Raw genomic sequence first — 26,438 nt, 5'->3', positions numbered from 1 at the left:
ACCTGTGATGGAAAGACGGTGGTTGAGTCTTAGATGATGTTAAGTGGCATAAAAGGAAGAAATGTACTGATGCTTTGATTCTCAGGCCACAGCAGTTCAGAGAAATCTATGAGATCCATCTGAAAAAAAGCTGATCTCACAAGCCCTCCCACCCTGGCTTTCAACAAATACAGCAAAATTCCACAAAGGATGCTGCAAAATACAGAAAACTGTACCTTGGAAAATGTGACAGTGGTATACAAGATTAGCAAAGGCAGGCACAAGAAAAAATATCCCATGAATGCACTGTCTCCCTCCCTCACTGAGTGGAAAACAACATGCTTAAAAGGAAAAGGCCTTTTACAAATTTTTTAAAGTGCATAACAGAATCATCTGCTGATGTGAAAGAGTTGGCAGGTATTACTCTTCTGAGAAGGAATCCTAGTTCAAAAAAGCAAAAGCAAAAGCGAGGAATACTACAAGAACAGGAGGATGGGGGTGAGGGGTGGCCTAATGGTGATCATCATGGAGCAGTCCAGGATGAAATGTACTGTGCATTCAGGAAGATACCTGTCAATCAAATGGAAGGGTGACATTACAACAATCTCAGTGACATAGAACCCTCGAGGCACAGATTTTTTTCTGTGAAGCCAGCCAAAAACCTATACCATGCACTGAGCTGGGATTCAGTGAAAGTGCACCATACTGTAACTTACATAAAAAGGGAGCGGAAGCTGTAGCGGGAAAGGCAACTAAAAGAGTTTCGGATTAAAAGATCCCTCCCACCCTTCTGCAAGTTTTAGTACATGCCAAACCAAAGTGAGGCTGCAAGTGTGCTCTATGATATACTCGAAACAGACAGAAAAATAACCTGTTTTAGATATCCCTACAGATACCCAGTTTTCTGCTCAGAAATAGTTAATTAACAAATTCAATTGCAGATCTTTGCTGCAATCAAAAAGATACTTTGATATAAGAACTTAATGTGAGAGGGTTGCTGTTAAATTGAGAAGGATGTTTTTTGTTCAGCTGCATTCAAAACAAGAAAAACCCATACCTGTGTGCCATGGCAAAAGTATCACTGTCTTGGGGGGAAAAAAAAGACACGTTTTCAAGCTTCTGAGTCGGCACTAAACCAATGAGAAAGATAATGAACTATAAAAATTGCTTGATGGGCTCTGGGGAAAAAAATGCTGACTTTTGTGTTACATCATAGCAGAATAAGATATTTTGATAGTGAAAAAAACTAATACTGTAAGATGCCTGACCAATGGGTTATAAATAAGGAAATAACAGAACGCAGAACTGGCTGAACTGGAATGAAATGCACCAACTCAAAGTGCAAACAGAAGAAACATATAATGAGTAATCAACCAATCAGTTGTCTGGATCCACAATGAATAAGATGCTGAAGAACAAATCCAGGTTTTTCCAAAAAACCTTGCCTTTCCAGTATATGCAGAGCAGGTATGTGCTAAGCACAGATAACACATGTACAATGGATTACAAGAGCCAATTATTACAAAAAGAAATAAATCAAATATATTGTAAAGCTTCAATAAGTCTCTAAATCACAGCAATGAGAAATAACAATGGTGTTCATAGTGAAACTCATCTGGAAATCTAATATCCACAAATTTCAAAATCTTAAAGCTGAACAGCCCCAACTTAGGCTGAAAAGCAGGGCACACCTGAACGACAGACTACGGAGTCTGAGTCCACATGTTACAGTGTTGAAATCTATTGTGTACTATCAGTAGAAATGGGAAAAGCCTATTAAGGTCATCAAATTCAACTCCACTGTAGCAGTGGGTGGTGGTGTTTAATATTTGTACTGTGGTAACACTCAAAGAGCTTAACCAGGCCAGGCCCCATTGTGGTAGGTGCTGTACAAACATACAGCAAATGGGAGCCCCCTAAGATCTTACAATCTAAAAGACAAGGCATAACAGATAGATGAGATAAATCAGCAGGTCAGCGTGAGGACAGGGGAAATAGAGTAATAAAAAACAGGATACATGCAATTCTTAGTTGGGAGCAGTAATCACAATTCACTGCCTGCCTAGCTGTTAACAATTTGCACTATACTGTATTCATTAAAGAGGTAGTGAGTTTTGAGGAGGGACTTGAAGGATGAGGTAGTGTCTTTAGGAATTTTGACTAAAACTTTTCTGACTCATGAAGGGAGCGACAAAGTGCATGTTAGAGGAGAGAGAGAATTAGACGATCATGGCTGCCATTGCTGGTGGCATCTTGAATTCCCAGGTCTAGTCATTTTAAATCTTTCACGTGATGGGTTTTCCATTGATTCCCTTGGGAGACTATTTCATGAACCTGACCAGTAGTGAATGTTGTCTAACTCAACCCAAACTGATTCGTTCTTAATTTCATCCCAGCCTTTCTAGGTAAATCCCCAGAATCACCATTAACTAGTTTGTACCCTCCTTCAAATACTTGTACAGGGCGAGCAGATCCTGTCTCCTCAGAATAACCAAGCTATAAACATGCATTTCCTTTTAATCATTCCCCTAAATCAGTCAAGTATCATCTGCACTTAAAACATATTTGAAGCTCTTTACAGTTGCAGGAGACTCACTCCTTTCCGGATCATATATAAAATGGGAGGTGCAAGGAGTGTATGTAGACATGCGCACATGCGTGTGTGTGCATATGTACTTGTATACATTGCATCTGGTGCTTTTCAGGTGCCATGAGGCATGACTTTGTGGGTCCATGGTGCTCCTAAACACTTTTAAAATTACAGCATTCTATGAAATCCCAGGTGTTCAGCTATTTGTTAAGAATCATAGTCCAACCCATTAGTGAATGCATTAACTGTATGCTAAAATTCTTAGACACAGAGCATATAATCTTCTGAATGGTATTGGCTAGGAGAAAGCTGTATCATACATAGAAGAAATACTGATAATGTACAGTACATTATGCTTCAATGAAAATGACTAATATCAAAGATAAATGAAAAGATATGTATGGCTGAGACAAGTGGAATAAAATGTATTTTAAGTAAATCAGTTTTCAGGAATACTAGGCACAGGTTAATCTTTTATAAATATGTTCACAGAATAGATTAGACACCAGCCCGCCTACACAAAATGAATGCAGCACATACTCTGAAGTGTTTCAGAGGCAGGATAAATGAGGGAACTCTTCTGTATTTGATCTGATTCTGCTCTGTAATTCAGAGCTAGTGGAGATGGGTGGTGAATTTCTCATTGATCCCAAAAGAACCAATACTGTTGAATCCTGTGAGCTGTAAGCTTTGTAGAGAATTGGCGGCTATGCATGAAGGACATTGTAGCTTTAGGATCCTATTCTGTCAGGAATCCATGTAAATGGCATGCACAGGAGTTATACACCTCCAGGGGAGACAAGACCCCATAGCTGTGACAATAGTAAAAAGACATTTTTCTCTCTCTTTCATGGCCATATCTACACCCAATTGTCAAAGGATTGCTTTCCAGGTGATTAAATGGAGTTGGAAACTAATATCTTGTGACCATTGAAACAATGCTATATTTATTACACACGCTGTGTATAGAAATGAGGAAATGCGGTTAAGAGCATAGACCTGGGTTTTAGGAAAATTAGATGGGAAGTAGCATGATTAGCACATTGGGAATGAGACATTAGGAGTTCTCTGCCCAATTCTTCCCACTTTTCAAGTGACTTAGGTCATATCTCAGAGCCTCAAACAATGCATGGCTACCTCACAATGGCGCTGAGAGTTTTAGTTCTTTTAAAACACTATGAGAGCCTCAGCTGCTAGGCACCACAAACGTGCAAAGTATTGTTACAAACTGGTGAGCATTTTTTATAAAAGCATGGACACAGCATGAACATGTCATGGCTGAAGCTCCCTGCAGAGGATACAGGGACTACTCCTGAATCAGCCAGTGGCGGGGGGGATTCATAAGGTGCTGTCTCCATATTACTCCTATTTTATGCCTACCTCAGGCAGCAGGAAGATGGGAACCTGACCTCTGACTCCCCCATGAACAGCTGAGCCATCCTAATAGACTGTCACCCCAACAACTGTGCAATAAGCAACGAACACCAAATTAATACAGGGCATCGTGTTTATTATCTGTGTGCCTACTGCCTTTGGTAAGCAAAAGAAATACCACAAATACTGTGGCCAGTCAACCGGTGCATCCTGGTATATTCCAAGTGTCTAATGCTGCGTGTGTGCATGTGGTGGTGTCAGATAGGACAGAAATCTGGTTATTGTTTCTGATCATTCAAAAAATAAAATGAAAAAAATCTAACTTTTGTTTCAGCTATGCTGGTCACTGATAATAAACAAACTGCTCTGATTTTAAAGGGCACATTTAAGGCAGCCTTAGCTTGAACCATAATTTGCATGGTTGGGGAAAGGACAGCTAGTCTGGCATAATGCTACAGTTTATGCAATGACTTGGCAGCAATTCAACACCACCCACTACATGCAAAAAGCATATTAGGCTATGACGGAGCAGGAGTTGCCAAAGAGGAAAAGGGACTAAGATGCCATGATGGACATGGGATCTAGGGGAATGCCTGAGATAATGTTACTCTTCTAGCTTGTTATACTGCACTGGTCACGCTATCACAGTTTGAATGATACTGTAGGCTCCTTTTTCCACCTTTGCTGTAAGAAAACGTTGAAGCTTCACTTCAGTTATTGTTTGCACTTGTTATTTAACATCCCAATTTGAGCAGCTTCAGTTGTAACCATACGTATGCCCAAGTTCAAGGCAAAACTGAAAAGAGATTGCTTACATTGGCACTTTAATGGCTTCAAATAACTAAAACTAGCGACCTCTCACACACATCTTCTGATCCAGCCCTTTGGTAAATGTATTCCAGCAGTCCTAACTTACCCCCTTAAGAAGGACTGGCATGTTAAACCAGGTGGCCTTTTGCTAAACATTTTTCTGTCATATTCTGCTGCTTCAGTTTCTATGTTTGCCTGCATTTCACACAGCAAAATGGAGAAGTTTAAAGGCTTGTTTATGTGACAAAACCCTACCGCTACGTATAGTATTAGTGACGGATTAATGTATTAGTTGAATGTAATTGAATTATAGTACTAATATACAGCAACAGTCTTACTACTTATTGGATTGCTGAGACTTGTGACATTCTCTTAAACAGTACTGCTGATGCTTTCAACTTGTATGCTTCAGCACTGTGGTACTCAGCTCCCCTTTAAGTAACATCATAAGCTGCAGAAGTAGACCCTTGGGGCTATGTGCTCCATTCCAGCACAGCAATTTGAGATAGTGTAAGAACTCACAAAGTTAAACAACCGTCTTCTTTGTATTGTAAGACAATAGATAGGCTGCCTGAATGGAAAGTCTGTGACTCTCTGAGTGGCTGTAAAGTCCCAAGACTTAACTGTTTTTAAAAACATAGAACATTTTACCTGGTCTATGCTCTTGTATTTACCTGACGGCTTTTACTGTATGTGCATTTGAATTTACACTTTTGTATTTCTGAAGTGCCTTCCATCTGCACATCTCAAAATGCTTCAGCAAATATTGATTTACCTCATAGTAGCCGAGAAAGAAGATTGAAAAATTCTAGCTTTTGAATTTTTTCCCTAGAACTCCTGCCCCATGTTAGAGCCTTCACAATGGGGTGCTCCCGATCACCTTAGCACCAGGAAGCAGCCCAGATCTTTGCTCTGACCCTGACCCTGGGCTTAGGGCCACCCCAGAGGACACCCGTTTCAGACGCCTTTGCCTCCAAAACTATGCAGATGGCACAGTCCAGGTCTGTCTTTAGGGCATAGGTTTTCATGGGATTTGTAAAAAAAAATTTAACTTTTTCTCTATTTCTTCATTAGCTACAAGGTTTTTCTCCTTAAAATTATGATGTTCAAAAAAAAGGTTTCATGGCTATCAGAGGAGGCCTTTTTGTTTTTGCCCTTGTAGATGCAGCAAAGGCAAGCAGGGAAGAGAAAGGGAAAAGGAAAAGCCTTGTTCCCACGCTTTGGTAAGGAAACAGAGGGAGAGAGAGAGAGAGTGATTTACCCAAGATCACAAAGAAAGTGTGTGGCTGAGTAGGAATAGAACACAGGACTCTAGTATCTAAAGCTAGATCATCACTGTCAAAAAGCTGTAACTATTGTGCATTAGCAAGCTTGCTGTAACATTGTCATGGAGACAAGACTGTGTCGTTTTTCACTGTGCTGTAGGTAGGTGAGGTCACTCCCAGGTGGGAAGCTAGGCTGTTGGCCTCTAATACATGTTTTTAAAAATACTCTTTTTGGCAGTGAGGACAGACCTAGTCTCCCAGTTCTGTTTCTTTAGCCACGATCCAATCCTTCTGCCTACACACTGAATACCTATTCCAATTCATATGCTCTTCCAAAATGTTCCAAATAGCTCATTTTTATTTTATATTCATCTATTTTAAATTGAAGCCAAAAAGCATTTAGAGGATTACCTCTTCTAGTATGATCTTATGCAGCATATGCCCCTTTGTCAGTACAGTATATGTATGACTTATTTAGGTTTTCTATAAGAATTAAAATTGAAATGCTGGCGAAGCGCACTCAGCCCAAATAACTAGGGTTGAGGAACAGAATAAAAAGACTGAAGAAGCAGTTCTACTCCAGGACATGGGTCAGAGCTGTGACCATGTGTCACTGCTTCACCCAGACAGCTTTGTGAGCAAGCGCATCTGTACAGTTCATGGCTCCAGCAACAACATCCACCCCTCCAAATGCAGTAACCTTGTGCTGTGAGTCAGCTGCAACCCCCCACCTTTAATCCATAATGAGTCAGTTTGCAAAAATATTTGTCCAATTATCATAATCACCAAAAAGCAAGAAGTCATTCCTGGCTCAAGATATACAGTTCACCTCAGCTGCTGAGCACGTGGGCAACTGCTCAAGAGCTGATTTTGTCCATAGGGTTATGCACAGCTGAGAAATTAATCTGCCCAGAAAGCTAAAATAATCAACTACTGGGGCCAGAAGCCACCTCCACTATTGATTAGCAACGGGACTGCACTCCTGACCCTCCTCATGTTTGAACAGCATGCAGGAAAAACGTTCATTCTGCGATAAAGAAGGTCAGTATACCATCGAGACCTATTGGGTCATTTAGACTGTCCGCTACATACATGAATTATGCGCCTCCTGCTATTAATAATTTTATGTTATTGCAAATGCGTCTTTGTTCGGAAACGAACATAGAGATTTACTGCCTGTTTAAAGTGACCCTTTGAACACACTTGTTTGTGAGCCTTCTCCCCTCTTTATATTACCACTAAGGTACAGTGATGGTCTGCTGCATTGCCACGAGCTCTACTCCTGGTCTCAGGATCTCTCCCTCCTCAGTGTTGTCTGGATATCAGGCTTTTTCAACCCCCAGTCTTGCCTCACAGGTAGGAAGCACATCACAGCTCATTAGTAATTTACTGCTACAGTAATTTTTATAATTACTGCCAGGAGGCCTCATTAAATTTGATCTAATGAATAAATATTGTATTTTTCAACGTGATTACCAGAACAGCTTAAGCTGAGTGCCATAAACAATTATTTTCCTCAATACGCAGTATGTCAGTGACTATTGATTTTCATTTTGTAAAGAATTTACTGTATTCATATCAATGGCTATTCAGTAACAGCTAGACCTCTAAAGTGTCAATTGTCAAGGAACAGATGGTTGAAACAGAAATTGGCGTATCTGTTGCAAAAAGTAAAATACTGCTCATTAGTAAAGAAAAAGGGATCATAGCTGTGTATTTTGGTGTCAAAGAAGAGTGCTCCACTGTGTTTGCACTCACTCTGTTCTAGCCCCTGACAAAGCAGTTTGGTTTAGTCTATTTTTATTTTATTTTAGCTTGTAAATCAGTGAAACTAAACAATGTGAGACCTAACAATGAAGGTAGAAGACCAACACTTGTGGGCCAACAATAACATAATATGTTTAGTTCGCTTTTAGATGTAATCAATTTAATTAAACTTTCTGCCTTGCTTACAGATTTAGAAGTACAGAAATATGGGGTACACTAAAACACACATCAAGGCTATAAAGCAATCTTCTCTACTCTACTTTCTGCCATCATTTGAGCCCATTTCAACAATTCCTTTACAAGCCAATGCCCACAGTAAGGTCATGTTATATATATATATATATATCAAAGCACTTCAGCATAAGGATTTAAACTTAAAAGGTCAGTTTTTGTATATAACAGATACAAATTAAAGAATATGTTCCTGTTTTCTTTCAACAAAGCACTGTCTAATGCAATTTTAGTGTTGCCTCATGAAGTCTGTGTTACGTGCATCAGCATTTCACACAGCAAAAAAAAAGCCCATTCAAACTAAGAAAATTATAATAAATCCACAAAAATTAGCAGAGTGATGAGGTGCAGCTGAGGTACCTAAAAGTACTTTTTTTTTTTTTTTTTTTTTTGTTAATTTCAAATTGATAGCATCCCTTTCATCCACCTATTAGGACAATTTTAAAGTTGAGGCTAAGTAAATGTGAGAGAGTTTAAAATGATGCCTCTTGGTACCTTCTCCTTACTGCCCACGTTACATTAAATTAGATTTGATTCCTGTGGGCCAGATTCTGATTTAACTTACACTCCATTGATTGCAGTGGAGTTACTGATTTCTAAGTCAGAATTGCCCCACAGCCTGACTTACCAGCATGTAAATAAGACCCGCTTAGAAAGCTCCTCTGAATTAGGTATCTATATATTGCAGCTCATTTGGTGCTACTTTTCTGAAGATACCTAAGAGGCCCGATTGCAGGCAGGATCTTAGGCTACCCTCATCAACCTAAAAGTGTTACTCTTTATTTGCACTAGGGAAAATGTTGAACTTCGGTCCAGCTTAGCTACCCAAAATACAACCCCTTTTCCTAGTCAAGATTTTTCCTCACAGTTATGGTGCAAACACAGACTATTAACATTAAAGTGTTACACAAACTTGCATGTTGTAGAAGTCTAGAGACCAGTAAGACCAGTAGGATACCTAGACAGAGTGATTCAATTAAAAAATCTTGTTTGTAATGCAGAGGCTACCATATCCCATAAAAATGAATGATCTTTAGATAAGACAGACTGAACAATGGATGTCACTAAGAAATACAAAGATGAGTTTACTCAGCTTGCTAGAGACCGGGCATAGGTACATGGCCTATACTTGGAAGGTGAACAAAATATTAAGGGCATTATTTCCAAGTTGAGGGTGGAGGGACTTTCAGCCTTGATGAAAATATCATTAAGCTGAGAGGGGCTGATTTTTAAGAGGGCCTCAACTCTGCAAATACAAGTTTGCATTCAAACCATAAAGCAGGGGTATTGGAACAATTCTGGCAGTGGGAGGGGAAGGGTGCTGACAGCCATTGAACCAAACATCGAGCCAGGTCAGGTGCATTAGCACCCCTAGTTCCAGCACCAATGCATAAACAGGAGAAGATCTTATGGAATATATGCTTTAGCCAAACACAAGTTATTGGGGTCATTACAGGGTGAAACTGGATGAAATCTCTGGCCTGTGTTATAATGGAGATCAGCCTAGATGATCTAATGATCCCCTCTGGCCTTTAACATCTCTGAATATATGATTGTACTGGCAAATCAGGTTGGCATCCCTGGACACAGTTGCCACAACTGTAGTATCTGAGCATCTCACTATATTTAAATTTAGTTGTCCATACAATACCCTTACAAGGTAGGGACGTGCTTATTATCCCCACCTGGGGATCTCGGGCACAGAGACGCAGGCCCTGTCTATGGCTCACAGAGCTGTGAAAATTGTGTGTGCTTAACATTGTAGTTAGGGCAACCTCGCCCCCAGTATAGCTGCAGCTCGGTTGCCGGAAGGATTCTTCCGTTCGCCTAGCTACTGCCGCTTAAACAGATGGATTAACTACATCAACAGACAAACCCCTTCTATAGATGTAGGGAGCATCTATACTACAGCAGCATAGCTACAGTGCCATAGCTGTGCCACTATAGCATAACCATGCCCTCAGAGACTTGCCCAAAGCCATGCAGGAAGTCTGTTGCAGAGCGAGTATGTAGACTGTGGCCAGAATTTTTTGCAGGCCTAGTCGTCAGCAAGACCCTGAGTTTGCAGGGGCAGTTTTGTACCTACAAAAAGAGACACACACACACACACACACACACACTACAGCTTGATTACTTAAGCAAACTAAGTTATAATTGGAGCAAGAGTTTTGGACCCTCACACTTGTACACTTGTTACACTTTCAGCATTATACCTAATCACCATCGTTTGCAAGAAAATTAGGTTAAAAAAACAAATCAAAAGCCTTCACCAGATTAAGGCTTCCCTGTAGGAAAAAGCAGGAATGTGCATTAAGATGGCAGGTGTGAAAAAAACCCTTCCCTAAATCCAAAGGAAAAACCACTGGCTAAGTAATTCCACGCCCCTGCCCCCCCCCCCTTTCGAGTGTGACCATTTTTCTTTAGTGTACAAAAAAGAAAATGTGAGTTTGAGAGTATTTTTTTTCTTGGTGAGTCATGGTCAACACTAGTATTCACACGATAACCTGGGGTGGTCAGACTTACTGACCCTCCAAGCCACCTACCCCACTCTTTAGATGTTCAAGAGCTGGGGCAGCCTGCCAGGGCTCGGGGCTTCAGCCCCGCTTTTCCTGAAGCCCCGGCCCCTGGCAGGCACACCCTGAGGAGCTGAAGCCCTGAGACCCGCTCCTCCCCTGTGGGCAGAAGCCCCTACCCCCGACACTGCTGCAAGGGAGAGGTCCCGAGCTCCCCCACCACATGGTCTGGTCGGTGGAGAATGGGAGGGTATGGAGGTGGGTGCTGCAAACTGCACAAGAGCCACATGCAGCTCACAAACCAAAGGCAATTAAAAATAGGCTAGAGCAATAGGAAATGTAATTTCTCCCATTGCTAAATGTGGTTAATAAGCTTGATGGAGGGAGACTCCAGCAAGATTGCAGCCGGAGCACTTAAAATTTAATTCTGGTTAAAGCTCTATGTTTAATTTGGGACTAGCCCTAGAACAGATCCTCTCACTAGAACTAGATTGCATTTTTTTAAGGGCCCACTGTAACATCAAATACTGCACATTACTTTTGGGCTAGTACCAGAAAAGTTGCAAGGCTGAGTTTTGCAATACCTAATAAATAGTTATACTACGTGGAAAAGCTTCAGCAGGAGAGATTGAGAGGGACCTACCCCACAATACCTTAGTCGTTCTGGCACTTACTTCAAGACCTGGCTTCAAGTCCCAGCATCAGATCAGTCAGAGCAGGATTTGACGTTGGGTCTTCCACATACACCCCAGGAGTGTCCTAATAGTTAGTCTGGGTGACACATCTCACGCCTGACAAAATAGGCCGGGGGAACACCAAGTTTGAGAATCCCGCTTCCGAACCTGTGGAGATTTGGCTTTCGCAAGGGCTATGAGCATCTCCTTGGCTGTGAGATACTGTCAGTGTTTAGGTTTCAGAGTGGCAGCCGTGTTCGTCTGTATCAGCAAAAGCTACTAGGAGTCCTTGTGGCACCTCAGAGACTAACAAATGTACTTGGGCACAAGCATTCATGGGCTAAAACCCACTTCATTGGACGCATGGAATGAAAAATACAGTAAACAGAATATATGCTTAGGTGATGTCTGCATGCCTACTGCTGGGGACAGGTTCGGGAACAGCTGAGGAGTCATTTTGAGTACCACAGTGGCCCCTACTTTTGTGAAGCTGGCCCTTAGTAACTAAATAAAACACAAGATATTCAGTTTGTGTTTGTATGTTCACTTCAGCATTACTGTCAAAAACAAATGCAACTTTAACTTTGAAGTGATTAAGAATCCATATAGCCATAATTTAAAATATTTACAGGCACTCCCCGGGATATTCCAGGGGAACATATAGCTGGTAATCTTTCTGAAAGCATCAGAACCAGTGAGTCCTGTTATTTTTGCGAGCACCCTCCCCACTGACAGAGAGATGCTAAGAAACATGTATGAATGCCCAGTTTTTACAACGAAACTAAGAGGCTCCATTTAAAAACTAAGGCAAGGCCCACAGAACATTGGGTGCGCGAAGAAACTGAGTTAGCTTGGCCCAGACTTAATTAAAGCCTTTTAATATACGGGCTGCAGCGTGCAGGGAGCGTGGAAAGATGTCTCTTTTAAAGTGAGTAACAGAACACATCTACCCAGAGTATTAGCACACAGCAAACTGAGGAGGAAATCTACAGCACTGTACTGGACTTTTCTCTCATTGGCTGTGTTGACCCTGGTACTGCAGAGTAAGTTCAATAGTATGCTTTGACTTATGGGTAGGTTGAAGCCCAGTATGGAACTTTTACTGTGCAGTAGCACACCAGACCTGAATAAGAGCACTGCGTAAATTTCTCTCACCCCAACAGAAGTAGGTCCAATAAAAGAGGTTACCTCACCCACCTGGTCTCTCACTGCAATTGCAGTTATTCCCATTCCCCTATCTTCTTTCTATACTGGGCCCAGTTTCACTCATGTTGGGGAGGGGAAACACTATACTAATGAGCAGTGCCCAGCTCTGGTAAAGCACTAGTATATTCCTGGTTTGCTGGATGCATACTGTACAAATGCACTATTACTTAAAATTAAACTGTCTAGCAATTGATTTACAAGTAGCAATAATAGTCTTTTGCATACAAACTAAAACGACATCACCTTCTACTACAGTAAACAAAGCCAAGTCTTGTATTGGCTTAAGGATGAGTTTATACAACTTGCAGCTTTATTTATAAGCCACGAGGGAAGCTGCATCTTTGGGGGCAAGAAGGAAAATTAGACAATGTCACTGCGTGTATAATTAGGAAGACTTCTCTAATCAAATGGCTTTCACATCAATAGCTACACATGGGATCTGATAGAAAGTGGAAGCCGTTCTATTTTGAGAATGAGTAGCTGGCCATGTATTTAGTTGATATTTTTCTTTAATTCTGCAGTAAACTTTATCATAAACATTAACCCAACCAACAACAAAAAAGCAAGCAAGCACGCACAAGATAACCTATGTAAGACTGAATGTTAGCAAAAAAAAGAGGCAGAAACTCTTGACAAAGCTTTTATTATCAAAATAAAATTTTGTACAAAAGCACTTCATAGATCCAATGATCCAGTTACAGCATTTATTCACATGACATGTTTAAGGTGAGCATTAAGGTCTTGTCTTAATACGAACCTTTCAGAAATACTTACACAGCTTAGCAACTCAATTAGAAGGTCACCTGAATTAACACAGCACATATAGTTCCCTCTTCATGAAATGCAAAAGATCAACCTTAGATTTTTGACCAAGAAGGAAATATTCACTCTATTTAGGATGAGTGTGTTATCCACCTTAGACTATACATCCGTTCAAGCTTTGACATAATTAAAAGAAAACGTTTGGAGGCAGGACGGAGATTTTCAGAGACACACAATGACAGTCATGAAAGGCAGAGGGAGTTGCTGGATGCCTAATTGCCTTTGAAGAGTCTCACTCTAGCTTACTATAGTTCCTTGCTGCAGTAGGAGGTGCTGAATTGTGGTAAGGGGCAAAAACCACCAGAGAAAAACAGTTGTTGCATAAAATATCCTACTAGCAGAAAGATCCAAGACCATATCTAGTGCTATGGCTCAACAAATCAAAGATGATTCTACTTGGGATTGATCTCAGTTATAACATTACATTTGAAGTCTTCACTAACTATACAATCATTTTCATAATTACATTGGTTCAGCCAATGTAGTGCTCTTTCCATTTCATGCCATTACAGTGGTCTCATCCATGCAGCACACTAGATCTTTTCAACTTTTAAGTCCTTGCTTTTAGCTGTACTTATGGTTCATTAATCATGTCACGCAAAATAACGTTCCACAACTAGGCTGAGACCACTTTAAGTGGGAATACAGCTAGACTGTGCTCAGGATCAGGCAACAGTATGTGTGAATGCTACCAAAATATATTCAATCATTACATCTGCACTCCTAGACTATTACTTTTTAGCTTTTAGCAAAAAGGGTTGGGAGTCTCATTTAATACCCCATCAGTCAGGACATTTAATTTCTTTTTAAAAGACTTTGTTATCCAAATCTGAGTTGCACTACATAGCTAGATGTGTTTCGTACAAGACAGGGTCCATCCTAACTATGGGCTTTGAAACCACTGGCTCTTAAAAAATAAAAGAAAATTCAGGCTCCACTTCCAAATGGCTAGAGACCACTTGTCCATAAAGCTCTAAAAACAGTACATATGATTTATGACATTTGATCTTGCAACCTTATTTGTGACTGATTAAGTAAGCGTCTCGAACTGACCTTCTGCCTCTATGCCAAACGGAGGTTTTGCACTTACATACTAGTAGTGTCTCACTCCTGACTTTGCACTGATGCAGCATCACTACTGGCAGCAATAGTGGAAACACTAATATAAACAGGGTGCAATCGTTTTCCATCACTGTTGCCAACTCACATTAGCATTGCCATCATTGCGATCATCAGTGGAGCTGCACCAGTACGAGTTCAGTGAGGAAGAGCGTGGCTGCCCGAGAAGTTTTCAACAGTGTTCCATGCTCACATCACAAAGGAAGACATCAACAGAGTCCATCAAGATTTTTGACTACTCAAAAGCAGTCTTTCAGTTGTATTTTGGCCCATTTTGTCACACTCTGGAAACTTTAAACGTTTATATGAATTCCCTATTTATGCAGCATTTTTGCCCCCACTGTTGTTTTGCACTTCTGAGCACTCTGTAAAACCAAATGCTGGAAATCTACGCATTGTAAAGAAGTTTTTAAAACAAACAAACAAACAATCTCAAGTAAGTTTTTCCTCTTTAAACTTGAAGGACTAGTAATCATTTTGGAGTTGCTAATTTTAAAGCAGATCCATCACTGCACCTAAAAGGTTTCTGCTTCCATTTGCTACTGTTACTCTTCCTAAAATAATTTTAAATTTTAATGAGACAGAAATTAACCAGTTTCACCAGGCCAAGGATTAACATCTACATTTCCATTTAGGTCCATGAGAAACACAGCTATTAATATATTAAATGCATTTAACATTTTCAATAACTGTTAACTGTGGATAAAAACTGCAGCAAGGGCAACTGTGTGAACAAGACACTAATCAGTTTAAAGCCAAGTCAAGTCTCACTTCCCGTTCCAGGGAGGAAGGGGGAAAAAATGTGGATGCTAGCCAGACTGTGTAAGAACAGGAAGGGGAAAGAAAGAGCCTGTCCAACAATATTTAAAGGACTCAACATGATTTGCGGAAAAGCTTTTGATTATCTTGAAAAAAATCCATGTCCCTTTTTACCTGAAAAAAAGAAAACGCTGATCACCCTGGGATTAAAACCCTCAGATGTTTGAACAATTAACTGCACACGAGGTCTGACATGGATGAAAGAGCACATGACTATAGAAAGGTGCCACTGACAACCCATCACAACCTCAATCTTCCATTTCAAGTTCACGTTTCAGACTGCAAAATACAAAGAGGAACCACTTTTAGTTTCAAGAAAAGCAGATTGATCCATTAAAGAATTTGATTTCCATTCAGTTTATATACAGTTTGAAAGCTGTGGACTAAGTAATAACTGAACTTCACTGCCAGCAGAATAAGTACTTAGTGTTTACACTGTACACCACTTTGGCACATTACTAAGTAGTAACAATCAATTCCCATGAGTTCCTTCTGAGATCATCTCAATTTCACAGATGACAGGTCTGAGGATAAGAGATTTACCTAACTAAGACTTCAAAGCAATTCAGTGGAGAAGCCAGGATTTCTCCATTCCTGGCTTTCAGACCCTTGCCTAACACACAAAACTGGACCATGCAAAAAAATAGCAATTACCTGTTTAAGTAAGCATGAACATTGTTATAGCCATGATACTTGGCCAAATAAACCAGCACACCAGTAGCACACCGGCCATCCCGCTGTCTGCAGAAGCTACAATTGCAGATTCCACGACAAGGTGGGCAGCGCCAGGTCTAAAGAAAAATAAGACATCTTTTAAAGAAACTAAAATCTCAGAGACTCCTCATCCCACTCCTTTCCCTCTCCGGCACTGGCTCAAAACAATTCCATGCTAGCACAGATGCTGTCAAGATATGCCAACAAATGCTAGTGTTTGTGAGTAAAGAGTAAGTTTTCCAATGTGCTAGGCATCTTCTGTACTTTCAATGGAGCCACAAGGAGCACCCCAATTTTCCCCACTCCCTTCCAAACCCAACATAGTGACAATTAGCTCTCTGTTCAAGACAACTGGCTGAACTCCTGCACTGTAGCCTTCCATAGGATGAGAGGCAGCATTTCTTTCCCTACATCACGGGCACTAAAGCCAGACAAAAGTGAGCCACTTGATTTTGAGAATTCAATAGCTTGAAGTTCACGAATATGCTTTAGTGGCTGCACTGCTTCCATAATTGATAGTTATTATGATAGTAGCTACAGGAACTGCATGGTACCATAAGGTACGTAGGAGTGGCAAGGGGAACTTTAGTGGCACAGGTATTCACGAAACCCCTGCTCAGGGACAAGTCTTTTGCAATCTGTTGGAGCTGTGCAACTGTGTATAAATGTTCTCTGAAGCAAAGAAACTGGATCCTGACTCTCCCAACTCCCAGGTCCAGCACTGTAACCACTGGGCTCTACAATCAGTCTGTCTCTGGCCCAATGACCATTTAATTATTTACGTATGGTGAAACAGATCCAAGAGGACAAAATAAGAGGGACCCACCCAGAATACTCAATAGCCCAGTGATTAGGGCACTCACGTGGGAGGAGAGAGACCCAAGTTCAAGTCCCCGCTCCATCAGACAGAGTTGGGATTTGAACTTGGGTCTCCCACACTCTGGATGAGTCGCTCCCCACTCAGCATGCTGGTATTTGTGAATCCCATTCTCCCCATGCATTGTATAGAGAACCTGGACACTAACTCAGAATTGTGAATTACACAAGGCAACAGGACACATATGAGTTCAAGTCTCCACTGTGAACCCCCACCCATGATGCTCTGACATATTTAAAGACGAAAGCATGCATGCACTACAGTATTAAAAGGCATTAAAACACAGCTCGCCCACCAACATCCTATCTTCAGCGTTAACTACAATCCATTGCTCCATGAACTTGGCTCCCACTATATTAAGCATGACAAACCCCGTGCCCACATTAAATTATCTTACTGGATCCAGCAATGCAGTCCTGACATCTTCCCCATATCGATTGCGAAGACAAGGTCCACAGAACTGACCTCGCACACCTACACAGTCTGGGTTACGACAGTTTGTCTTTGTGTCTATAGTTTTTTGGCGACACTGATGACAAGTGGATCCCTACATCAACAAACAGGTGTTCAGGAGACAAGAAAGCCAAGAGAGGTAGTTTAGTTAACAAGACAGCTCATTTAACAACAACCCATCCCTTGCAAATAGTTTTGGTATTTGCATTAGTACTTCTTCCAAGACTTGACATTCTTAAGGGGAACCCAAAAGAGAAAGCTATCTTAACATACACAATCTGCATTTCTCTGATTTGCAATACACTTACCATCACCTGGTTATATACTTTATCTCGGGCAGTTTCACAAATATTATCCAACTCTTCCTCTGTTATTTCTTCCACTGGACGCACTATGTGAGGAAGAGCCATAGCACCGGGGCGACTTCTCCTGGGAGTTTGAATCTCTTGCTGAAGGGTGTGGAAGAATCAAAATCTAAGTTTTATTTTGTGGTCATAACATTACTGCCAGCAGAAACCCCACACAAACAAGGGCAGAGAATTTCAAAGCAGTTTAAGGGATTTAGATGTGTATCTTCCACTAGAGTTAGCAGACGAGTACTGAGTTAATGGGATGCTTTGAAAATCTCAATCCAGGTCTCCAGCTTTAGTTCTAGAAATGTAACAGAACAGAAATCAAATGCTATTTGATTTTTTTTAGCTCCTACTATAGTGGAGAGAGTGACAATTCATCCACTGTGATAATAAAAATAAAGTAAGAAGGTAATTGTGCAATACACTCCATTTTTCCCCACACCTCCCATTAGCCTCTGTGTGGACTGGAACACCAGCTAGCTCTGCATGAGCTTCTAGCTCTGCCAAAGAGACCAACAACCAGGCTTAAGCTGCACTTATTTGAATAACCAATACTGAATTATATTTTTAAAGTTTCCCCAATTAATGTTCTACTGTAAAAGGCAAACACATTAAACATACCTCTGAGTATTCATCAGACAGCTTTCTTCTCCTCACTAAGCTGTACTTGTCATCATCTTCCTCCTCTTGTAACGGAGTAGGTGGTCCATCAATCAGGGACCTAGATCTTGTGTGAGGCCGAGAAATTCGGTCTGGGTTTCTCCTTAAAGCATTTTGGGGAAACGAGCTTCTTGGAGCCCGTTTTGGACGCTGGAAGAAAAAATGAGTTAAAAAAAAGCCCTTTGCCCTCAAAGGCAAACAAAAACAAAATAACTTTGTTTCTAGTACGGAAAATGGAGCACAATTACAACATTGCAGGTAAATTCACCTTTGCCATTCAACAAACTGTAGAAACATACAAAGCCCCAAGCAGCAGGCAGTGCCTATATAAGGTAGAAGGCAGCAATTCACTTGTGTAAACATAAGAGAGTCTCAATGAGCTTAGATATGTCTGTCTGTTTTATGGAAAAGCATATATTTTCAGTAGGATTCCAAGTACCTTAATAATCAATCAAATAAATAGCACTTTAATAGTACTTTTCAACATGTTTTATTTAGAAGGGTATATTATCTTTATTCCCATTTTACAGATGGGGAACTGAGGCACAACAAAGGAAAAGTACATGCCCAACGTCATACAAGCAAGTCATTGGTAATGCCAGGAGTAGAATCCAGGTACTCCTGACTCCCCATCCTGTGACCCATTCACTGGGACATGCTGCCTCCTTAAGTAGATTGATATTGCAGCTGTAAAACATATAGATGGGCCCAAACCAGAATCTGGATCCAAGCACCTTCAAACTGTTGATGACATTCAGACCTGACCTTTGAAGCTTAAGCCCCCCATCCCCCCTTTCTCCATTTGTATAAATAAGCATTTAGAAAGGGGTTTTGTTTTGCTTTATGGCTTTAATTGGCCTTTGATATGGACACTTCCAGGTGCCTATGTTGTTCAGTTTTTATAGAACGGCAAATCAAAAGGGAATTGCACAACTGGGATGATTGTTTTAACAAGTAATAAAATTCTGAACAACTGGACTTTGATTTACTTGGTCTATTAAGCTTTTTATTTGAAAGGGTTTTTGTTTTTTTAAATCAAAAGTAGATACACTCAGATGATTGAAGTATAAGACAAACAGAAATTAAATTTCTACTTACTGGGCTGGTAGTTGACAATGATCTTCTGCCAGCGAAAATGCCAGGGACATTTTTTAATTCAGCCATTAGTTTTGCAAGCTAGGGAAAAAAAGAAAAACATATGGTCTTAAAAAAGAGTTTATGTGCTATTATTAAATTAGGGCAATTGCCTAGAAGTACAACTGCCTTATAGGAAATGCAGTCATATTCTTTGAGATCTTATTTTTATATCCTGGTGCCTGACAGTGGGTTGAAAATGAGGCTTAGGCTTAATAGGCTGCCAGCCTAAACATGGAATAAGGCTTTAGAATACCCAGATGTCTGCTGAAGAACCTATTTCAGTATGTGGATTTTCATATGCCAGTGAATGTGACGTATCAGGGCTCTAAATTTCTGTTAATGCATTCACATAACTCCCATTAATGTTAACTTATATAAGAGAAGAGAACTGCGTGGAGATTAGAAGTCAAGGAGAAAAATGAATTGAAGAACTTTCCTGCATACCTACCATTGCTTTGTTTTCCTTTATGTTTAGAGCTCTTTTCTCTAAGAATTTGGGGCCCTTTTCTTCAGAGTCAGAATCCAAAGCAGATGGTTGTATTTCAGGGGGTGATGCTATTTCACTCTTTCCCCTTTTAGACCTCCGAGTTGGAAACTTCATAGCCACTTTCAAAGGAATCGAGCGTCTCTCATGTCTCCTATATTGCAACTTCTCCTTAGCACATAAGCCATTTTCCTTACAGTCTGACTCCAATTTCTATCAAAAACCAATATTGTTGTTTATGAATGACACTGGATTGCTGTATGGTTTAGTCTGACAAGCAAGTTTATCAACCTGAAATCTAGGTTGGTTTATTTTATTTTTTTGAAGTTTTGGGCACTACTACCCATGAAACCCCCTGACAAGTTTTGTGGTTTTACAGAGTGCTCCAATACACAGAAAGAGAGAGATTAGTTTTACTCGTAAGTCTAGTTAGTAAAAATATTTCAGAGAAAAATGTTGTTTGAGTTGGTACGCGTTAAGGGCCCAATCCTGCAAGTTAGTCCACATGGGTGTACAAGTCCCCCACCAGGGTTCTCTGTGCAGGGTCAGGCCTAAGTTTGTAAACTACAAAGAATTCAATGGATACGGAAACAAGATCACTAGCAAATTGTAACTTACTCACAGGACTAGCCATTGAGACAAATACAGCCCCAACTCAAATAGCCATTGAGACAATTACGGTCCCAAATCAAGTATTTTATCAACTTAGTATTCTGATGCTGTTCACAATTGTAATGAGAATTTACTAGTGACGCCAATGAAGATAGTTATTCTATTTTTTGTTTGCTTAATTAATTATCCACTCAGTGACATGTCTTATCTTACTTTAACCAAAATAAAGTTGCTTCCATCTAGGACTAACCTGTCTAACAGACACCTTGCTGTGGACCATTAGTACTTCTTTTTCTGCTTGTCAAGGCTCACACTGACAATCCCATTTTCTATAATTTTGTATTAAGCTTGATATGTGGTTCTTGCTCACCAATTTTCATGCTGTTATTGCTTGTCCTTGCCCTTTTCTTGAATATATGAGCGTACTCTGTCTCTGTTAGTTCTCTGAACTACTATTCATTATTTAACTTAGATGTGTATTCTTTCTACAAGAAGAGCACCTACTCTTTTCCCTAGACATCCCTTGACATAATACTCCAATAACCCATGTTACATGCAATATGAATATATTGCTCTCTACAATGCTCAATATTTATTCTTGGGCTATTTTTAAGCAGTAAGCCTGCTATGATGTTCTGCAGTTGATTAAAGGTAGAAGGGGGGAAATTCTACTATCTATTGCTATTTCTACATTGCCTACAAAGTGTAGAATTTCCTGTACTGTTTCCTGTTATGCTACACAAGTGCCATGAAGACCAATATCATGTCATGCTAACTCACAGATTGTAGCAAATGATGGCCATCTTGTCCAAACAGTTTTAAAAGAAAATACAAGATGCTCACGAACAGAGTACATATCCAATAAACAAAGTTTCAATCTGTACTAGTTAAATTTTAAATCTGGAAAAACAGTATTTTTCTAAAATGCACAAATTTTATCTCTTGCAAGACTTAATTTAGTTTTCTCCATATTAGGCATTCACACGCTCTCATACACTTAGAGAAGCGATTTTAAAATTAAGGAAAGTTATATTTGGCAAGTGTCCTAGAGGCTGTAACATTTCAGTAATTAGTAATTACTTAAACTTTAAAACTAGTGAGTTAATTTGCATATCTCACCAATACATTTTGAATCTCACTTTCTGAAAAACCACAGAACGAATCATCATCCGAGTCCTCACAAAAAATTTTAGCCAGTTCTTCTGTGATATCTGACCTAAACTTTGGTTTCTGTAAAAAGAATAAAAACACTTTTTTAAAAAAAGAACCAATTTTTCATGAACCATGCAGACAGCCAATCACATTTACAAGTGCACTACAAGAGAACAGCTTTTGTAACAAAGAAAACAAAATGGTTCAGGGATTTACAAATGGTTGCAGAGCTGTTACGGCAAATCATCAGGCATATTAGTTTAAGCGACATTTCAAAGAATAGAATAAATAGCTAATCTGCCTCCAACAATTACTACCTAGAAGGACAAGCAAAAAGTGAAATGAAATTATAGTGCATACTGTAGATTCATAGCTACTGTATAGAAATGTAAGCATAGCAAGCAGTTTTAAATCACATATGAAAGCATTTGGGACATTTTCAACACAGCACATTCAGTTCTGTTTATTCATGTACTGTACTTACGGTGTTTGCAAAATTATCAGAACCAAAACTGTCACAACTGTCATCAGATGATGACGTTTCCATGGGGATCAATTTCATATTTCGGAATGCTATGAAGTTCTTCTTTCCTGAAAGGTCTGCTTGCTGCAAGGGGAGGATGACAATACCATTAAAATATGACAGGTTTCAGAGTAGCAGCCGTGTTAGTCTGTACCCACAAAAAGAAAAGGAGTACTTGTGGCACTTTAGAGACTAACAAATTAATTTGAGCATAAGCTTTCATGAGCTACAGCTCACTTCATCGGATGTAATATTAAAATATGATTTACACTATAGTACACTAGCTTTTAAAAGTGTGCTTATAAAGCCTAATGTGGTTAAATTTTCAGATATGCAGTAGACTTGTATCCATTCAGTACACCATCAGCACTGAAAAGAGACAGGAGTAGAGCTCTAAAATTCAAATTGAGTAGTTTCTGCTCTAATGCATTTCTGGTCACTAACATAAGTGATTTATCCTTGAATATTATAAATGTTTCTTCTTTCTTCTGACAAATAATAGCTTTTGTGAAAAATCCCACCAAAATTAGTTACATCCCTTCTGAAAGTCCTTCAAGTTTTATTTTATGTTGAATCTTATAGAGTGTGACTAGCATCTAGAAATCACCATTTTAGTTTGTAGTTTAATTTCTGAAATCAAATACTAATCAACTAAATTTCTTTAAAGCATTAAAAAAGCCCAGAAAAGGAACACTGGAACAACTGCTTTAGGGGCAATGGCTTATTACTTCATTAGGTACCATCATTGGGTTGTAATGTCTTATCTTTTGATGGCTTTTAAATTTATCCTTTTCCTTGGAATCTCACATATCCTCAGTAAATATGGTTTAAGATTTTGAGTTGTAAATGGAGACCCATGTCTGTACCCATATTTAAACACACTACACCACCCAACAGTTACTGCAACGTGACCAGTGATTGATGTGGCTCATGCCAAGCTGAAAGAACTCTTATGGTTACTAGCAATTCATAGGCCAACCTCATTGAGCCCAAAATATTTAAGAAATCTCTTTAAAATGTAGCCACACAGAGAGGTTTAAAGATATGTGCTGTCTGCACATGCTGGATATTGCATACACTTGTCTGAGCCATGAGAACGTAATCTAATTCTAACACAACTGTAGAAACGATTGCCACCTCCCTCCCCCCGCCAGTTCTGAGTTTGAAATTTGCACCAACATGCAGACCAGTCTCTCTTTTTCCTCACAATCAGACACAGCTATTTGCTTCCACCCGGATCATAGCTACTACTTTTTTAATCCGGCCAATGGAGAGGGTAAGGCTATGTCCACACTACAGCAGGACAGCTATAACACTGTAGTGTAAACATGTGGTACAGCAATCGAAAGGGGTTTTCCATCACTTTGTAATTAATCCCCACCACCAAAAAGTGGCCAATGGAATAATTCTTGTCAATGTAGCAATATCTACACTGGGGTTTAGGTCACTTTAACAACATCTCTCTCACCCCTGAGGGACACAGCTAGTCAACCTAAATTTTAGGTGTAAACCAGCCTAAAACTTCTTCAGTACTCTATTAATCATTCTCCAATGTGGTATGCTTCCACCCCAATTAGACACTTTGCACTCCCACCAAAACCACATTCTTTAGAGAGCCTATTGTTGTTCAGCAGAGGTAAAGGTAGGTTTGCAGAGGAAAAACAAAGTAGGTATCAGCTCAATATGGAGTCAGATGTGAACTTTTACAAAACCCCAAGGGCAAGATATTTTTTTTTTAAACACCAACATTCCAATGACAGGTTTCAGAGTAGCAGCCGTGTTAGTCTGTATTCGCAAAAAGAAAATTGTGGCACCTTAGAGACTAACCAATTTATTTGAGCATAAGCTTTTGTGAGCTACAGCTGAAGTGAGTACAAGTACTCCTTTTCTTTTTGCAACATTTCAGTAAAAACTTACATTACACTCTCTGTGGTGCAGAGCAGACACTGCACTAGATAAGCACAAGACAGCCTGAAAAGTCCTTTCCAAGCCACAACAATCACAATTCCTATTCCATTATTAACGCACTATTCTGTTTGAAGGGACCTGAGTTTCAACTGTCCCTCCAAACTGTGTCTGCAGTGTGCTACAGGTACATCAATTAGCTCCTGTTTACACCACAAGATAGAACCCTACTGAGTGTCAACCAGGTCACCCCAACATGGTAGTTGCGGCACCCCAAAATAGGCAAGGGAAGTGAACCTGACCATCTTCACTGTAAATCCTTTCTATTTTAATCATCCCAGAGTAGTGAGGGCTTCTTTGACAGCAATGTGGCTAATTAGGCGGCTATAAACCACAAGTGGCACACACTGCACCAAGATGCAGAGACCAATGAAGCCACGCCAGTGCAAAATAAATCCAGTAGACATGGAGAGACTTTCTAAAGAACAGTTTTTAACCAGTATTTCTTCCCAACACAGTGGGGAACTGGGGACACCGGGCTCTCCTCCAGTGAGCGATCCCCAGGGCTTTATTTAGCTCGCAAAGCTCTCCTCCACCCAGACAGTGGGAAGGCCGCAGCTTTGCATGGAGACGCGTCCTACTCAACTGGGAGCCTGCAGCCACCCTTGTTTTGATGGGGAGAGAGTGCAAGGACCTTGTTTGGATTTCGCAAAGCTCAGGGACCCCAGTCAGCAAGCTCTGAAGGGCAGAGATCGCCATGGGCCGGACGAGCGGCAGGGCTGAGCGGCTGGGGCAGAGCGGGGAGCCGAGCTGGCAGCAGGCTCCGCCGAGCCTGGAAGCAGCACAGGGCGGGGCGCGGGAGCAGACACGCGGCTCAGCGTGCCGGCCGGGACACGCGGCAGGGCTGCCTGCCACCTCCACCTTCCCCACAGGGTCCCCCGGGCAGCCGGGCCAGCAGCGAGCCCGGCCACGGGGCTCCCGCCGCAATCGACGCGACTGACCGCGGGACCGGGGGGACGCATCGGGCTGAACGCGAGTTTGGAAGGGTCCAGGCGGACCAATAGCGCAGACTGCCCCGGAGGGTCCGCTGTCCGAGCGCCGCCGCCACGGCCCCCGCCTGCAGGGACACCTCCACCCCCGCAAAAAAAAAAAAGAGGGGGCGTCGCAGCGTGTTTCCACGGGGACACGTGTGTGGGGAGGGGGGCGGGAGCTGCCGGGCCGCCACCCCAGCGAAAGCTCGGGCCCCCACATCCAGCCAGCGCCCGCAGCCTACCCCGCTCCCCCCCCACCACTTCACCGCCTACAGCTTCCTGCACCGCGCCCCGCTCAGCCCCCCTCCTCCGGAGTCTGCAACTTACCGCCCCTCAGCCTCCCTCCTGCAGCTTGCTCAGCCCCCATCCGCCAACGCGTGCAACTCACTGCATCCCCCCCACCTCATTCAGCCCCCTTCCTCCGGAGCGTGCAACTTACCGCACCTTCAGCCCCCATCCGCCAACGCGTGCAACTCACTACATCCCCCCCACCTCATTCAGCCCCCTTCCTCCGGAGCGTGCAACTCACCGCACCTTCAGCCCCCATCCGCCAACGCGTGCAACTCACTACATCCCCCCCACCTCATTCAGCCCCCTTCCTCCGGAGCGTGCAACTCACCGCACCCTCAGCCCCCATCCGCCAACGCGTGCAACTCACTGCATCCCCCCCACCTCATTCAGCCCCCTTCCTCCGGAGCGTGCAACTCACCGCACCCTCAGCCCCCATCCGCCAACGCGTGCAACTCACTGCATCCCCCCCACCTCATTCAGCCCCCTTCCTCCGGATCGTGCAACTCACTGCACCCTCTGCCCCGCTCAGCCTCCGGTGCCTACAATCACTGCACGTCCCCGTCCTCCAGAGCCTGTAATTCATTGCACTCCCCGCTCCAGCACGCGTTCAGCCCTGGGCCCCCGTCCGCCACTCACTTGCATGCCGAAGGGATCCATGCTACCAGCTGCAGGGCGCGCGCGGTTCTTGTAACGGCTAGTCATAACGGGTAGCCCGGGCGCGATCCGGGCAGCGTGCGCTGGACTGGGAAGGTCGACAGGAGGCTGCGAGCTCGCGCCAAACCAGCTCGGGACTGTCAGGGGGGCGGGGACTGGGGGCACCTTTCCCGCGTTGGAGCCCGAGTCCTGGAAGGTGCAGGCAACACCCCTCTAGGAGAGGACCCTTACTGCTCCCCCGTGCAACAGACAGCCTGCTCCCTGTGCAGAGAGCAGTAGAGGGCTCTGGGGAGTGCAAAGAGGGGGCCGACAGCATCCTCTAATATTTTTTCCTGCAGTGGAGTTTGTGGTACTGTAAGGGCCTAATTCTGTGGCGCGAAATGCTCCCTGTAGCAAAGCAGTAGTATTTGCATATGGGGAGGG

The 26,438-nt window shown here is 41.8% G+C and overlaps 1 protein-coding gene and 1 pseudogene across 2 annotated transcripts; one reads left to right on the top strand and one right to left on the bottom strand.

Annotated features, from left to right (window-relative positions):
• Positions 1-8,005, top strand: part of LOC144272389 (dynein axonemal heavy chain 11-like) — a 188,209-nt pseudogene extending 180,204 nt beyond the window's left edge.
• Positions 8,006-13,036: 5,031 nt separating this feature from the next.
• CDCA7 (cell division cycle associated 7) lies at positions 13,037-26,130 on the bottom strand. 2 transcript variants are annotated; one of them, XM_077830276.1, is made up of 10 exons: positions 25,998-26,130; positions 22,096-22,218; positions 21,579-21,689; positions 19,812-20,060; positions 19,325-19,402; positions 18,188-18,376; positions 17,522-17,662; positions 17,158-17,307; positions 15,824-15,960; positions 13,037-15,448 (listed from the first exon to the last, which is right to left on the bottom strand). In XM_077830276.1, the coding sequence occupies exons 1-10, from the start codon at positions 26,061-26,063 to the stop codon at positions 15,418-15,420; spliced, it is 1,275 nt and encodes a 424-aa protein (XP_077686402.1). In that variant the 5' UTR covers positions 26,064-26,130; the 3' UTR covers positions 13,037-15,417. The 2 variants fall into 2 exon arrangements, with proteins under 2 accessions (XP_077686402.1, XP_077686403.1); XM_077830277.1 differs by lacking the exon at positions 21,579-21,689.
• Between the last annotated feature and the right edge of the window lie 308 nt (positions 26,131-26,438).

This window comes from Eretmochelys imbricata, chromosome 11 (genome assembly GCF_965152235.1).
Source record: "Eretmochelys imbricata isolate rEreImb1 chromosome 11, rEreImb1.hap1, whole genome shotgun sequence".
Classification (NCBI taxonomy): Eukaryota; Metazoa; Chordata; order Testudines; family Cheloniidae; genus Eretmochelys; species Eretmochelys imbricata.
This window is presented reverse-complemented; position numbering and strand designations above follow the sequence as displayed.

What these genes read in the sequence shown, in the direction of transcription:
- CDCA7 (XM_077830276.1), bottom strand. Translation starts at nt 26,063, where the DNA reads ATGACTAGCCGTTACAAGAACCGCGCGCGCCCTGCAGCTGGTAGCATG. An exon ending in TGTCTGATGAATACTCAGAG is followed by an intron (nt 17,663 to 18,187) that starts GTATGTTTAATG and finishes CACACCCTTCAG; the next exon opens with CAAGAGATTCAAACTCCCAG. An exon ending in GGACTGCATTGCTGGATCCA is followed by an intron (nt 15,961 to 17,157) that starts GTAAGATAATTT and finishes ATTTTTCTTTAG; the next exon opens with ACCTGGCGCTGCCCACCTTG.